At 38.7% G+C, this 15,172-nt stretch overlaps 1 protein-coding gene across 13 annotated transcripts in view; it reads left to right on the top strand.

The window, feature by feature from the left end:
* SOX6 (SRY-box transcription factor 6) overlaps positions 1-15,172 on the top strand; it is a 584,292-nt gene that overhangs the window by 490,983 nt on the left and 78,137 nt on the right. For 11 of the 13 annotated variants that reach the window (XM_081798524.1, XM_081798528.1, XM_081798525.1 and 8 more), the window contains 3 exons: positions 4,382-4,531; positions 10,044-10,227; positions 13,256-13,443. In XM_081798524.1, coding sequence (XP_081654650.1) covers positions 4,382-4,531; positions 10,044-10,227; positions 13,256-13,443 — 522 coding nt within the window. The remainder of the gene's footprint in view (positions 1-4,381; positions 4,532-10,043; positions 10,228-13,255; positions 13,444-15,172) is intronic. The other 2 variants (XM_081798532.1, XM_081798533.1) reach the window with 1 other exon arrangement.

Raw genomic sequence — 15,172 nt, forward strand, 5'->3', positions numbered from 1 at the left:
AGTTATTAAAGTATCACTAGGATCCAAATGCAAGATAGGTTTTTCTTTAAGGCTAGTCTCAGGACACAGAACTCTAGAAACAGTATTAGAGGTATATATTTATGGATTTGTGAGCTCTTCATAGGACTTTCTTAATCTAATTCATTTAAAAGATTGGTCAATGAGTTAGTGGTAAAGCATGGGAAAGATTCTAGGTGTCTTAGTTTTAGTTCATCGCTTTTTCTAGATCCTTCTTTTTTGAGGGTTAAGGTCTAAAATGATTAATGTGACCTATTAAGACTCTACCCCTCTCTGGCCTCTTCTTATGCCACTCCACCCTCACTCAATAGTCCCGCCACGTTGGCCCTTTTTGAGTTTCTTAAAATGTTATCTTCTTTTCTACCTCAGAGCCATAATGATCAGTGTTCTTTTTTCTGGAATGTTCTTTATAGCCTTTCCACCTGGATAATTCTTACTTAAAGTATTACTTCCTTAGAGAAGCTATTTTGATTCTCCAGACTATGTTAAATACCTTTGTTCGATGTTCTTTTGACATTCTGTATTTTTCTTTCTCAGCGCTCAACCTAACCATAGTTCATAGTTACTGTCTAAGCATTTATTTAATATCAGTTACACTTTCTAGCTCCATTAAGGCATGGGCTATTTCAGAGTTGCTTGCTGTTGCACCTCTGGTATTTAGCATAATGTTTAGGTAATAGTAAGCATTTGATAAAGAGTTGCCATTGAACAAATTCATCAATGCTGGAAATGTCCCTGCAGGGTACAATGGTTGGTTCATCATATAGTCATTTCTACTTTAAATGGTAATGTCGAAATGAGAGCTAGAGTGTTCTTCTAATACCAGTACTAACTAGTTATGCCGTCTTGAGCACGGCACTGCTCTTCTATAGTCCTCCACTCATCAGTAGAAGAAGGCGGTAAGACTAGACTAAATGATCTGGTAAGACCCTTTCGGTTCTGGGGCTAAGTGTGGCATTTTTCAGTGTACCAAAATCTTAGTACTGGCTACTTTATTAAACCTGAACTAATAATAATAAAGGTAGAGTATTTTTAGCCATAAAATAATAAAAGCATTTCTGAAAATGCTCCTATAAAATATGTGTGATTTTATAATTTTGAAAAAATATTTAGCTAGGCTCATTTTTTACATGTATGCACTGCATGTCTTTTATGTACCTTGGACAAAGAAACAATATCCCAAACAATCACTGAACATTTTTCAAAATTGAAAGGGAAAAAATCTATATTTACAGAAACAGTCTTCACCAAAGTTTAAATGTTTGTGAGACTCTGGCTAAGCCTGTTACAAGCTTTACTACATTGTTGGTTTTATAAACCTCAACTGTGTTTGGAAATGAATATTCATCATCATCATTGTGACTATGAACTATGATCTCAGAATCCTATGTGGAATGACACTTTTGTAAACCCTCATGCAGTAGTTTATCAGAGTTTAACCTTTCTCTTTCCCAAACCATTAGCCCGCAAAGGAGTTTTTGAACTAAAGCTATTTATTTGAATAACTCATATTTTATGTTCTTCCAAAAAAGGATGCCATAGCATTTAGAGAAACTAAATAAGTAACTAGGCTGAGAAGAAAAATTGGTACTACCCCCTCAGTTGCTACTCAACAGTAGAATTTGTGTCAGAAAAGTTTGAGACAGGTGACTGAAGCTAGCAGTTATCAAAAAGCTTTCTAGTTAACATTTTAACAAATGACTTCAAAAGATTAATGTCTTGTGAAACAGTGTGATTTAATTTGGGCTGGGTTTATTTTCCTTTTTTTTTTTAACTCAGGAGCATAAAATTATTCATCATATATGATAAATATCATCATATACCACTTCTGTTGCCTCATTTATAGAGAATATCTCTCCTTCCTAACATCCAGTGATTTTGTATAGTATGTTAATTCAGAAAATATTGATTGGTTATCTTTTATTTGCAAGGCACTATTCTTGCTGCTAGGCATTCAAATAATCAGGTGGATCATGACTTCAGTAAGCTTATGGTCTATCCAGCATGATAAGACATATGTGTACAACTAAACACAGGTTTAAAAAAAGTGATAAGTGCCACAAAAAAGGTGCACATCAAGTGTTCAGGATCTATATCTTACATCTTCTCCAAAGCTATGTGCTTGTTCCAAGACTTTGAATCCTCCACAGTTGCTAACACAGAGACTTGCATATAGAACATATTCAGTTAATGTTAGCTTAGAAGATGAGCTGTCTGTGAAATCATTTGGTAAACCTGCACCTATTCAGTGAATGGCATTCTTTTTTTCTAGGTCAGATCTGAAGTCTTGAGTTTGAAGCATGGTACTTACATCTAAAATTATGTATTTTGTTAGATAGGATGTGACAATTTTTACCTTCGTGAGCGCCTTCTATCTTTACATTGGGCTCTGTTTTCTGATTTTTATTTCAAGGCTTATTCTACTCCATCTTGTCTGATATCCTACTGTCCAGTTGACCCAGCTCTGTAAGTGTTATAGTATGTGGCGATGCTGCTTCTTGCCACGACCAGTGATCACAGCTCACAGGGAACTCTGAGGAATCTCAGCATTTCTGGGGTCTTTCCTCTCTTAGGTACAAACCACTAGAAAGGGATATGAAATAAATGCTTTTCAAAGCTTTAGAGGAAGCAATTAATATTATTTCTAAAAAGAAAAAAACAACTGTATTGTTCAATCTGAAGGCTTTCTGAATTTAGTCAGCTTTTTAAAAAACAGATTTGTTCCCAAGGATTTCTTTTTCTGTGTCTTTCACTAGTTGAAGTTCCCTGGAGGAGTCAAAATTGAGTAAAATTGACTTTCTTCTGATCTTGTGAATTACTGAGGGAAAATGAAGGCATAAATGATACCTAAGGACTCTTGCCTCTCTCAGATTTGATGACTCTTTAATACTCAGTAGGAGGGCATATTGGTCACGACACCAGATACTGTGTGGCCGACGCTTTTTCAGCTCTCAACCATCTTCACTCCATTCAGTATAAAACTTTTCTTCAGTGGTTTTATCCAAGCAGAAAAATTTCAGAAGCTTCACTTGCCCCCCCTTTGGAGATACCTGGCTGAATTTCAAAGGAAAAGGATACCACAGAGTAAAAAGGAAACAGAAGAGGTAGCCTTTTCTCCCCAAGTTCTAGCAGTTTGACTGACTCTTACTTGTGAATTTTTCTTGCCACTGAGTCATTGCACATACAGAATTATGAAACTTTAATTTCTTTAGAGGCTTGTTATATTAGAAAAATTGTTCCAAAGAAAGCAACAATCATGACATAAGCACATCTGGCTCTTGCAAATTATTCTTTATTAAGCTTTCATTTAATTACATGTGCTGAAAGGTCTGTTTTTGATTACTGTAATTTTTTTTATTTGTCCATCTGAATGATAGTAATGCTGGAAATTACATACAAACCACCTGTTTTTTCCCCTTACTAATATGGCAAAGTTTGAGCTATTTTCCCTGTGGTTGATGAACTAGGAAGATTTCTATTTATTATGATAGAAATATGACTATCAAGGTAATGGCTTAATCTTGATTATAAGAAGAAAAGAAAATATTTGAATGGAGTTTCCAGGCATTAAATAGTGTGAAGATTGAGGTATCTGAATTCTGGTTAACCATAGCAGATTAACACATTCATTTATTACCAATTTCACCCAAAAGCTAATAGATCAACAGTTAAGGATTTAACATCCTGTGCTAGGAAAAAGAAGCTTTATTCATTTCATTTCATTCCATTTCATTTCATTTCATTTTTTGGTCAAGAATCTGGCTATATTATCTTGAGGATTATGTTATATGCTGCCTAGAAATAAGACCTCAAGAAAACAGTGACTGCTGTTGAGCCTCGGGGATCTTGAGGGCAGCATTCTTATCATCCAGAAGGATCAGCATCCCCAAGAGAAGCTTGGTCAGTATTGAATAAGAGCAATGTTCTTCCAGGAATCCCTAGGAAAGTTCAGATTCGTTAGTTAGTTCATGAATATTAAAATTATATGAATGGACATACTGACATTTGAAGAAATTCTTATAACAATTTTAGGCACTAGAAAGAATCATAGAAACCATTTAGTCAAATTTCTTTTTGTACCAAGGAAACTGAGTTCTAGAGCACCCAAACCCTTTGTTCAGGTTCACAGAGTCATTGCTAGAAGGACCAGGAACAGGACAATGGCTCTCATGCTAGTACCCTTTCTTTATATTATTTGGTCTCTCTTATTTCCTCTTTAAAAAATAGTGAAAGAGAAATTGTAAGGCTGGCAGAGAAATAGTTATCTAACAATACAGTAAATTTTTTGTTTTGTTTTGTTTTTTTGCGAAACTCAATTTCAGCTGCCTTTAAAAAGATAATGTTTGTCTTCCCTGTTTTGCAGCAGCTCTATGCCGCTCAGCTGGCCAGCATGCAGGTGTCACCTGGAGCAAAGATGCCGTCAGCTCCACAGCCACCAAACCCAGCAGGGACAGTCTCACCTACCGGGATAAAAAATGAAAAGAGAGGGACCAGCCCTGTAACTCAAGTTAAGGTACTTGCTTTGCAGGATTGTGAAAACAGTTTGGAAAACAGCGTCACAAGAAAAGTAGTGAACCAGGCTGGGGTGGGAATAAACAGCAGGAAGCATAGCAGCATAAAGGAACCCCAAATGCTCCTCTTTATGGTAAATTTCATGATTGAGCACTGAGAAACAGTTGTTTCCCTTTTGATGACAATAGCGCCATATTGTGAGATCTTTACCTAAATCTGCAAATTCACTTCTCAGGAGCTTTTCCCCTTTGGATTCTGGCTTTTATTTTTTAATGTTCACTGTCATGAGTGGCCATGGTTTTACTTCCAGTCTTTGTCATGGACTTGTGACACTTTCTCTCGAAGTTCCTTAAACAGGTGGGAGCCAACTTATAGGACCAGAACAGGAGGTTCTCAAAACTTTAGATTAAAAAAAAAGGGGGACAGAAAAGAATCTACTGCTGAACTTCATATGGTTTGTTGATAAAGGTCTCTCCTTCAAGAATAGTTAATGTGGGCTCTGAGGAATGAGTGGTGTCATTATCTACTCATCCTTTGATGCCAGGTAGTTGTGAGAGGATAAACAGGCTTTTCCAAGTTATGGCTGGGACATTGATAGATGCCTCTCCTCACTAATTTTCAGCGCCTTAAAACATGGCACCTAGGAAGTATTTGGCGACAGAGGGAAATGGGTGATATGCTCCAACTTTGTGCTGCAGCTGGTACCTATAGGTGGTACTGGTTGGTTTTTATAATATAGTTCAGAGAAACAATTGTTTTGTATCATTCACTTGCCCACCTAGAGGGATAGGCTAAGCACAGAGGTATTACTGTAATGTGCCTAGAGTACTACATTTGGAGAAAATTTGCAGTTATTAAATTTTCACAAGGGAAACATCTAAGGCCAACAAAACAGCATCAAATGCTGCAAAACCCCTGAAATTGTTTTATGTTCTATAATGTGCAGATAGGAATTAATTTAATGCTGCCCATGCTTTAAATTCTCCAAAGAAATAGATGAACATTTATGCTTTGTTGTTAGAAAATTGAGGTATGACAATAGGCAGCTTACATTTAATAAGGTAGCATGACTTATGGAAACAGGCTATCTATTTTGTGTTCCAAAAGTTTCTGTTTGTGAATAAGAGTCAGAACACTACAACTCGAACCAGAGCACTTTGTTTAATTACAGTTGTTAGAATATGGACATATCAAACATTATTGACTTGAGGTATTGAATATTAGATATTTAACGTGAAAAAGTCATTTTATAAGTGAGTTGGCCAAATGGAACTGCACCAAACCAAGCCTTTACTTGATGAGTAAAATGTTCCCTGGTTAAATTCAAGTTTACATCTGCTTTTACCATTCCAGCTTTGTGGGCCAACTGAGTTTTATTACTCACTTGACCGCATGCAAATTCTTAGGGAGTTCTCTATATAATTTGACTTGACTATATTTTATGTTAATAACAAAGGAAACATTCTTTATACTTATTATATTGTTTATTGTATGTGTGGGTAAAAATATATAGATCAAGGCATAAAGCAAATGTTTTAAATTAAAAAAAATAGCTGCTACCTATTATTGAAGAAGTTCTGAGAATAATCTCATGAATTGGTAATTGCAAGGATTATGGTTACTAAAATATGATTCTCTCTGTAATCATTGCTTTCCCTCTGTATATAACGTGACCACATGACATAGGGCATAGCTTGCTGAAGGTAACAAAATTAAACATAGATGGTCTTATATACCTTCTTTCCCTCAGAATTTTTATCTACTGTAATTATCAACATCAGAACTTAGAATGGTTTTTGTTGTTGTTGTTGTTCAAATTTCAGTTCTACCACTTTTACCATCTGTGTCACTTTGGGCAAGTTACTTAACTTCTTTCAGCCTTAGTTTTCTGCTCTGAAAAATGGGAGTTAATATTATGAGTCTTAAATCCTCTAGCAGATAGTATTCACTCCATAATGTAAGTATAGTGACTGTGATGATGGTGATCTGATGGTAATAAAGAAGATGATGGTGGTGTTGGTGGTGGTGGTTGTAATGGAAATATCCAGTTGTATACCAAGAGAGAGCCTAACTGAATACCTAGAGGATTTCCATGTTCAGCCACAGTGGAGGAACCGGGATCAGATTTAGTCTCCCAGCTTAAGCAACTGAAACATAGGACAAAATATATAAAACAATGATTCTCAGACATTTGCAATAGGAATATAGGACAGTGATTCCTGAGAGAAGAGAAACAAGTGAGGCAAGTACTACGATTATTCCAGCTTACTGTCTAGAGGTAGTTTCTAGGTCATAGTGCAAGGAGGGCTACCCACATGGAACATGGCGGGCTCCCTGAGTAGAGACATAGAGTTCAGAGTTTTGGGATGCCAGGGTAGCTAGAATTTGTGAGGTAGAGTACCAGAGAGGAGAGAGCTGCACACAGAGGGAGAGTACTGAAAATCTGTAGAAGATTCCCCTGTATTTAGCTGAATATTGATCAGCATATGCATATGAGGAAACTCTGAGGCCAGGGGAGAATACCAGATGTAGCAGGCAAAGCAATTGCAAGGTTCACAAAGGACTGAGAGTAGTTTGTTTTCCCATTAGCCAGAGTGGAAAGATCTCCTGACTTACGGGGTATCAAGTAGTGTTGCCCAAAGGGTGTTACCTCAGTAATGGGGCCAAATTACCCCTAGATTAATGGCTTCTCTGAACCTACCTCACAAGCTTAAAAGCAAGCCTAGAAAGGACCAAATTTTTCTGTGTCTCAGAAGAAAGTCCACAAATATTTGAAAGAATACACGAACTCCAACACCCAGCAATGTAAAATTCATAGTGTGTAGCATCCGTTCAGTAATTACCAGGCTTTTGTAGAAGCAAGAGAATATGAACAATAATGAGGAGAAAAGTCAGTCAATAGAAACAGACCCCAAAATGGCACAGATGATAGAATTAGTAGTTAAGACAGTAAGAACAGCTACTACAGGGTCAGCCAACTATAGCCAAATGAAGAGGTAGGCAAATCTTCCTCCTAAAAAACACCCACGAAATTTCTTTCAGGCCAGGGCATGCCGTGAGAACCAATATCGGGCCTGCCATGGTGAAAAAGAATTGGTAGATGCTTCCCATGCCCAGTGGCATTGTTAGCAGAAGTTGCAATCATTGAATTATAAAAATAAATAATTGGGGTATAGTCAAAGCTGAAAAAAATAGATGCTATAAGCTCTGTATATTTAAGAAGATAGAGGGAAACATGAGCATTATAAGGCAAGACGTGGAACACATCCACGGAATGTCTGGAGATGAGAAATATAGTTTTTGAGTTGAAAAGTATACTGGACTAGTACTGATGGGATTAGACATCAGAGAAGGAAAGATTAGTGAACTTGATGACAGAATGATGAAACTATCCAAAATGAAGTACATAGAAAGAAGCCTGTCAGTACTGTGGGACATCAGCTGGCCTAATGTATGCACCCAGAGCCTCAGAAGGAAAAGGAAGCAACAGAAAAATATATTTGAGGAAGTAATGGCTGAAAATTTTCCAACTTTGAAGAACAGTCTGAACTCAGATACCTAAGAACCTCAGTGAACCCCAAATAAAAGAAACATGGAGAAAACTATATACCTAGCATATAAATAACTATTATTTAGATAGGAGTAAAGGAACTAATTAGTCTAAATATCCTTTGAGTGCAGAGTAAAGAGAAGTAAATTGTAATCAAGCACGGAAGACTTTTTTTAAAAGATTTATTTATTTATTTATTTGACAGAGAGAGACACAGCTAGAGAGGGAACACAAGCAGGGGGAGTGGGAGAGGGAGAAGCAGGCTTCCTGTGGAGCAGGGAGCCCGATGCGGGGCTCGATCCCAGGACCCTGGGATCATGACCTGAGCCGAAGGCAGACGCTTAACAACTGAGCCACCCAGGTGCCCCTCAGAAGACATTTTGACATGCATAATGATGCAGTCGTGTTTCCTGAGACCCCCTCCTATGTCTAGATATAGACAAATGTACATTGCAACAGAGATGTGCCAGATTATCTATTTCCTACCAAGAAAAAAAAAATTCACTACATTATCAAATGACTTATTTTCTCTGATAGTTTAATAGAAAAGGGACCTGGGATTTGGAGTCCAGTAAACTAGAATTCACATGTTGTCCTTCCATGTATGGCTTTGAACAATGATTTTATCACTCTGACCCTTCCTTCTTTGTGAATTTAGAGTAATACTGCCCAACCTGATAGACTTACTGCTAGTTAAGTGAGCTAATATACGTGAAAATGTCTAGCACAATCCTTGGTGTATATACTGGCTTTTTGTGCGTGTTGTTTCTATTTTCTCTTTCTAATCATCCTCCGGAGTAGCCTTTTCTGGCATCTCTTTTTGTCCCCCCCCTTAAACAATGACCACGATACTAGGGGAGACCTTAGAGATCAGGTAGGATCAGGCTCTCTTCCCAAAGGGGAGGAGGATGTTCTCTTTCCAAGCTCTATTGTGTTTTAAAAAATGACATTAAAAAAATTCTCCATGCCTTCTCAGAAGCAAAAGAGAAATTAACACTTGCTGACAATTTTATTGTAGAACACAATAATATAGATCTTAAAACTGAACATTTAAATGAATATGTTTATATTACAACTTAATTTCTAAAACGATGGGCATGTTGTTATATGTGTTTAATGACAGGATAAATGAGACAAAATAAAGGCAAGGAGTTTAGCTTTCAAGCTCCTGGTTACACTAGAGTTACAAGTCAGATACTTGAATACTGTGCCCAGTATAGAAGAACAGGCATCTTAAAATAGACATTCTGTAAATACACACAGCAAAGAATTTTATAAAGAGACATCACTTTAGACACGAAAAATAAATTACATATAGCATGGTATGTAAAACATAATTATAATGTGTGCTTGCTCTTTGCAAAAATTAATTTTAAACCTGAATAGAGACCAGAATATAGACCATGAGGAGTGTCCACACCCAGAAAGCCACATAGAAACCATGCTGTGGCATGTGGCTCCCTGGGCAGAGGCCCAGGAGAGCAGAAGAAGCCGGTGTTTCCATTTTTAAAGTACTTGCAATTGTTTGATTTAAAATATATATTAAAAAATTAGCTGCAGAGCCTATTTATAGTTGCAGGAACTTTTCAGAGAGAATAACACAAAAGCACTACAGAGCTGCTGAAATTTTAAATAATTCTTTGTAAATGCCCTAGGTTAATTTAGATCCTTGAAAACACATTAGGAAATTAAGCTGTAATGTGAGCTAATTCAGATTTTAATTTGGCAAAAAGAATGATCCAACTACACAGTTAATGTAAATAGAAGCATAACACAGGGAAATTAATGAGGTTTCCTTCCGATGAATCTTCAAGGAGGTAGATAATTAGCTTCTTTTGTTATTATTGTAGGAGAATGTGGCATTGTCTCTGAGGTGTAAAATAATGGTGGCTTACTAAGTGATAATGTGCTTCATTTGTCTTTTTTTTTTTTTTTAATAATTATTTATGTTAAACTCTTGTAGGATGAAGCAGCAGCGCAGCCGCTAAATCTCTCTTCCAGACCCAAGACAGCTGAGCCTGTGAAGTCCCCAACATCTCCCACCCAGAGCCTCTTCCCAGCCAGCAAAACCAGCCCCGTTAATCTGCCTAACAAAAGCAGCATCCCCAGCCCCATTGGAGGAAGCTTGGGAAGAGGATCCTCTTTAGGTAAATGGAAATGTCAACAACAGGAAGAGATTTATGAATTAGGTAAAAGAAAGCAAACCCATCCAGTGATGACTGATCCCTGTTTCCAAAGTGTTCCTTCGTCCAAGAAAAAAAAAAAAAAAAGTAAAAGTAAAATCCTTTCTACTGAAAACAAAACTCCTTTCGGTGTCTTGGGTGGTTAGAACTTTTGGAAAAGGTCATAATATAAATCCTGCTGGGATGGGTTCTTTAGAGACTGCTGAGTTAGATCCAGCAGATCAGAGACTTGGGGATTTCTGTGTTTGGTTAATGCTTTGCCACTGAAGTAACTCTAGGCAGACAAGAGCCTCCAAGGGGCTAAAGGGACCTGGCCTCCAAGCTGCCTGCCAAAAGTCCAAAATTTCTTTGAAGTTTTATATTTTCTTTTTAAAATGTATGTGAATTTTACATCTTATCCCATATTAGCTTTGCATTAAAACAAATGTGAATGACACACTTCAATGACATAGTATGAAATAAAATTGATATCTGATAAGATATGTCATCATGATCTTCGGGCTTCTTACACTCTCTGATATGGTGCCAAGTATCTCTAGGGACGTTCATACCCCAGTGAGAAGTAAAGAGGGAAAACATGGGTTTTGGCATCAGGCACACTTGGACTCAGAGCCTTCACATACTCGCTATGTGACCCTGGGAAAGTTATTTAATATTTTTGAACTCAGTTTCCTAATCTCTTAGAGGGGAATATTATTACCTAGCTCATAGGTTGTTATGAGAATCCGGAGAGAAAAATGCATATAAAATGCCTAACCCAGTCTCTGGCACCTAGAAGGCATATAATTAAAAAAAAAAACTAGACTGAACCAATACCACCACATTTACATATACACGTGGAATAGAACAATAAACGTGAAAGCATTTGTCGGTAGCAGAGTGCCAAGGAAATATTAACATGTTGTTACTAAGCCTCTTAATTTTCATATAAGACACAGAGATAACAAGGGATTGGGGACTGAGAACTATGTTTCTTCACCACATTACCTTTCTTGCCTTATTGAGTCCTGGAGCCTGAAATGCTTATTATAATAAACAAAGTAGTATGTAAGTGTAGCCATTTACAGTTGAAAAGCGTTTTTGCCTATCTTATCTCATTTGATTTTTCACAATCATCGTATGACGTAGTGCATTATTACCCTCATCGTATGATGAAGTAAAATGATTCTTACAGGTAAAACGGCTTGCCCAAGGCCATGTAGCCATTAATAAGTAAAGCCAAGACTACAATCTGGGTCCTCTCGCCTGAGTTATATAAACTCGGTGCTCTCTCTTGTGAACTCACAGTTGGAGTGTTTGCTGCACTGTGTTGGGTTTAAGTGAATCTTCTGATGGTGAGATATACCCCTTCCTCGTTAAAATTTGGGACATTAGGATCCATACAGCAGCCTATTCTCATTTTGAGTCTGGATGCCTCTGCAGGGGGCCAGGAGGTTTTCACTCCAAGTCAGTGATACTCGTGTGGGAGAGAGAAGTGAATCATTTCCAGTATGTGAATATGGTTGCTAGATTGTTGGAAGTTGTGAGATAAGAAAAAAAGCCAATTTAAGGATAAATAATAGGCTTGATCTTGAAATGGCTTTATTGGCCTTCTCATTATCCAGTTCTGAATTTTGTTTGGAGAGTGTTTGCTATACTGGGCATCGTGAGGGACAAAGATGACAATTCACAGGCCCTGCTCTTATGGAGTATATACTTGAGCAGAACATATTTCTTAGATCATAAGCTAGAAATGGGCTGAAGCAATCACAGTTTTGTCCAGACGGTATTGGATAGAAATGTTCTGTTTGTTTTTTATCAGAAAAGCTCCAGAGCAAAAGCTAAGAGGTTTTCTATATCCTAAGAAGCGATTGTTTGACTGTTAAACAATTTACTCTAGAAAGCCTTGGGAATTCTTTCTAAACTCATGCATATGCACGTGCACTGCACACACACACACACACACACACATGCATGGTATGGACTTGACTCTGGCCTGGTTTCCTCTGTCCTGTCTGAGGTGTATGCGTGTGCATACACATACATGTGCCATGAAATGTTCATACCAGGATACAAACAAAGGGATCACATTAAACTTTACCACAGGAGCTGAAATCGATCACTCAGCAAGCAATTGCCTTCTTTCAGTCTAAAAATGGGAAAAGCTTATGTAAAGTATTAATTTTAACCTACAGTAAAATGCAAGATATGGAAGAGAATTGGTCAGCTTAATTTTATTTTTTTTCCCTCTGAGTTGTATGGAATATAATGAAAGTAAACATTTATTCTCACTTTATTTGAAGCTTTGTACTGATGTGAAAACGATTCCTGCACATACAGCCTCCCTATCAGGAAGACAGGGAGCTGAGAGCCGTAGGTGTTCGGCTGGGGGTAGGGAATGGGTTGTCATTCTCTTGGTAAATAACTGAGGCAGCATGATGAGTAGAATGCTTCATTAACCAGCCAGTGATTGGGGAACGCAGAGTGCAGTGTATTCCTTCCCGCCCCCTCTCTCCTGCAGTGGACATATGAACACACAGATAAAGATGTCACCGTAGTACACATGTAGCCTCCCAGAATTTTTTCTGCTAGGCCAGAACCAGCTTTCCTGTATTAGTATACCCAGCAGCACAGATATCTCTGTACCTCTCCTTACCCCCTTCTTGCCTACTACTCCCCCACTACTTGTTGAATCTCACCAGAACACACACACACACACACACATACACACACACACACAGAGTTGGCAGTTGGAATCTCGGAACCTTCCTCTGCGAGGAGGTAAGGGGACAGGGCCCCGATTAACTGGTGTGCTGGGCTGTCCTCCAGCGGCTAAGAGGCCAGCACATCCTGGTTTCCCCGGGGCTCTATGTAGAGTCCTGCAGTTTTCCGAAGAGCAAACACGCCCCTTTCTTGTTCGGAGAAGGCAGCATTCTACAGGGGAGTGGAAAGTGGCAGTATTTTGTTAGCATCTAGTCTTGTAAGCTTCTGATGATGTGTCCTGTGTATGCAGATATCCTGTCCAGTCTCAACTCCCCCGCCCTGTTTGGCGATCAGGACACAGTGATGAAAGCCATTCAGGAGGCTCGGAAGATGCGCGAACAGATCCAGCGGGAACAACAGCAGCACCAGCCGCATGGTGTGGATGGGAAACTGTCCTCCGTGAATAATATGGGGCTGAACAACTGCAGGAATGAAAAGGTAAAATTTGCTTCCCTCCTTCACTGGCTCTGCTAGACCCATTGGCTCATTCTCATCTGGTTCCCTCCAGGCAGCCAAAGGTTTGGGTTTCTGGCCTGAGGGCTGTTTTGTGTCACATTCAAGCATTACTGCTGATGAATACATACACCCTCTCCCACTTACTGCAGGGCTGCCTCCCACGCACCCAACCAGGCACCCAACCTGGCACCCACCCTACCTGCCCACTGGGGCCTTTGTGTCCCATTATGAAAGATTTAAAATGTTTTATAATGAAGGGGATATGAGGTGATTAGAAGAGGAATAGAACATCAGAATATTTAAAAAGAAGGAAGAAGCATATATGCTCGTGATGAAGGCTACTGTATTACTATGACTCACCATTGAATTTATGACTAAGTTTCCTGTCAGCCAAGGCAAAAAATAAAACAAAGCAACTTACAAAATGCATTCATTTCTTTTTTGGTTCACCAAATTATGTATCAAGTGCTTATTCTATAGTAGACCCTGTTCTCGGCACTGGAGATACAACAGTGAACAAACCGGACCAAAATCCCTGCTCTCAGAGAGCCCATGCTGGGATGAGGGAGCACAGACAGCGACGAGATCAGCAATTAAATAGATAATGTAATGTCAGTAATATCAGGAGGTGAATAAAAGCCGTGAGAGAAATAGAAGCAAGTTAAGTAGGGAGTTAGAGGGTGTTCTTTTAGATGGGGTGGAAAGGACTGTGAGGAAGTGACACTTGAGGGAGACCTCAGTGAAGGCATGGTGCAGGCCAGGTGAAGAGTGGGGGGCCGAGCATCCAGGTAGCAGGGGTGAGTGGAGTGCGTGTAGTGGTCCGTAGAGTGTACCAGAAACAAGGAGACCCATGTGACATGAGTAGTGTGAGAGAAGGAAGAGCCGTGGGACATGAAGTAAAGTGATAGCCTGGGGTGGAACATGCTAGACCTTGTCGGCCCTGGAAAGGATTTGCATTTTATTCTGAGGGTGATAGGAATCCCCAGATGGGTTTTGTCCAGGGAAGAAACATGGTCTGATTTACATATAAAAGGATTGTTCTGCTCATCTGCAAGAACGGACTGCAGGAAGTTAAGAATGGAAACAGGGAGACCAGTTGAGAGGCTGTTGTAGTACGCTGGGTGAGAAATTCTGATTATCTGATGAATGAATGAAACATGCCATTTTTTTAAAAGAGATGACCATATTTTCCCAGTGCCACATTCTGAAAGTTCTTTTTTTTTTTTTTTTTTTTTTTTTAACATGAGAACGGTAAAGGAACAAATGAGTAGCAGAGTGGGCAGGGTCTTTGGTAACAGTTTTAGAATAAATTTAAAAAGTTATTTCCATTCATATGTTTATTCGGTATAGGCTGAATATAACTTAGAAGTTAGGACCAAGAGTCTCCTCTTTGTTTCCATCCTTGCTAGACTCCATTCTTTCTTTCTTTTTTTTTTTTTATTCTTATGTTAATCCCCATACATTACATCATTAGTTTTAGATGTAGTGTTCCATGATTCATTGTTTGTGCACAACACCCAGTGCTCCATGCAGAATGTGCCCTCCTCAATACCCACCACCAGGCTAACCCATCCTCCCACCCCCCTCCCCTCTAGAACCCTCAGTTTGTTTTTCAGAGTCCATCGTCTCTCATGGTTCGTCTACCCCTCCGATTTCCCCCGCTTCATTCTTCCCCTCCTGCTACCTTCTTCTTCTTTTTTTTTTTTCTTAA

Source organism: Leptonychotes weddellii, chromosome 11 (genome assembly GCF_054177405.1).
Source record: "Leptonychotes weddellii isolate Sample4059 chromosome 11, ASM5417740v2, whole genome shotgun sequence".
Lineage (NCBI taxonomy): Eukaryota > Metazoa > Chordata > Mammalia > Carnivora > Phocidae > Leptonychotes > Leptonychotes weddellii.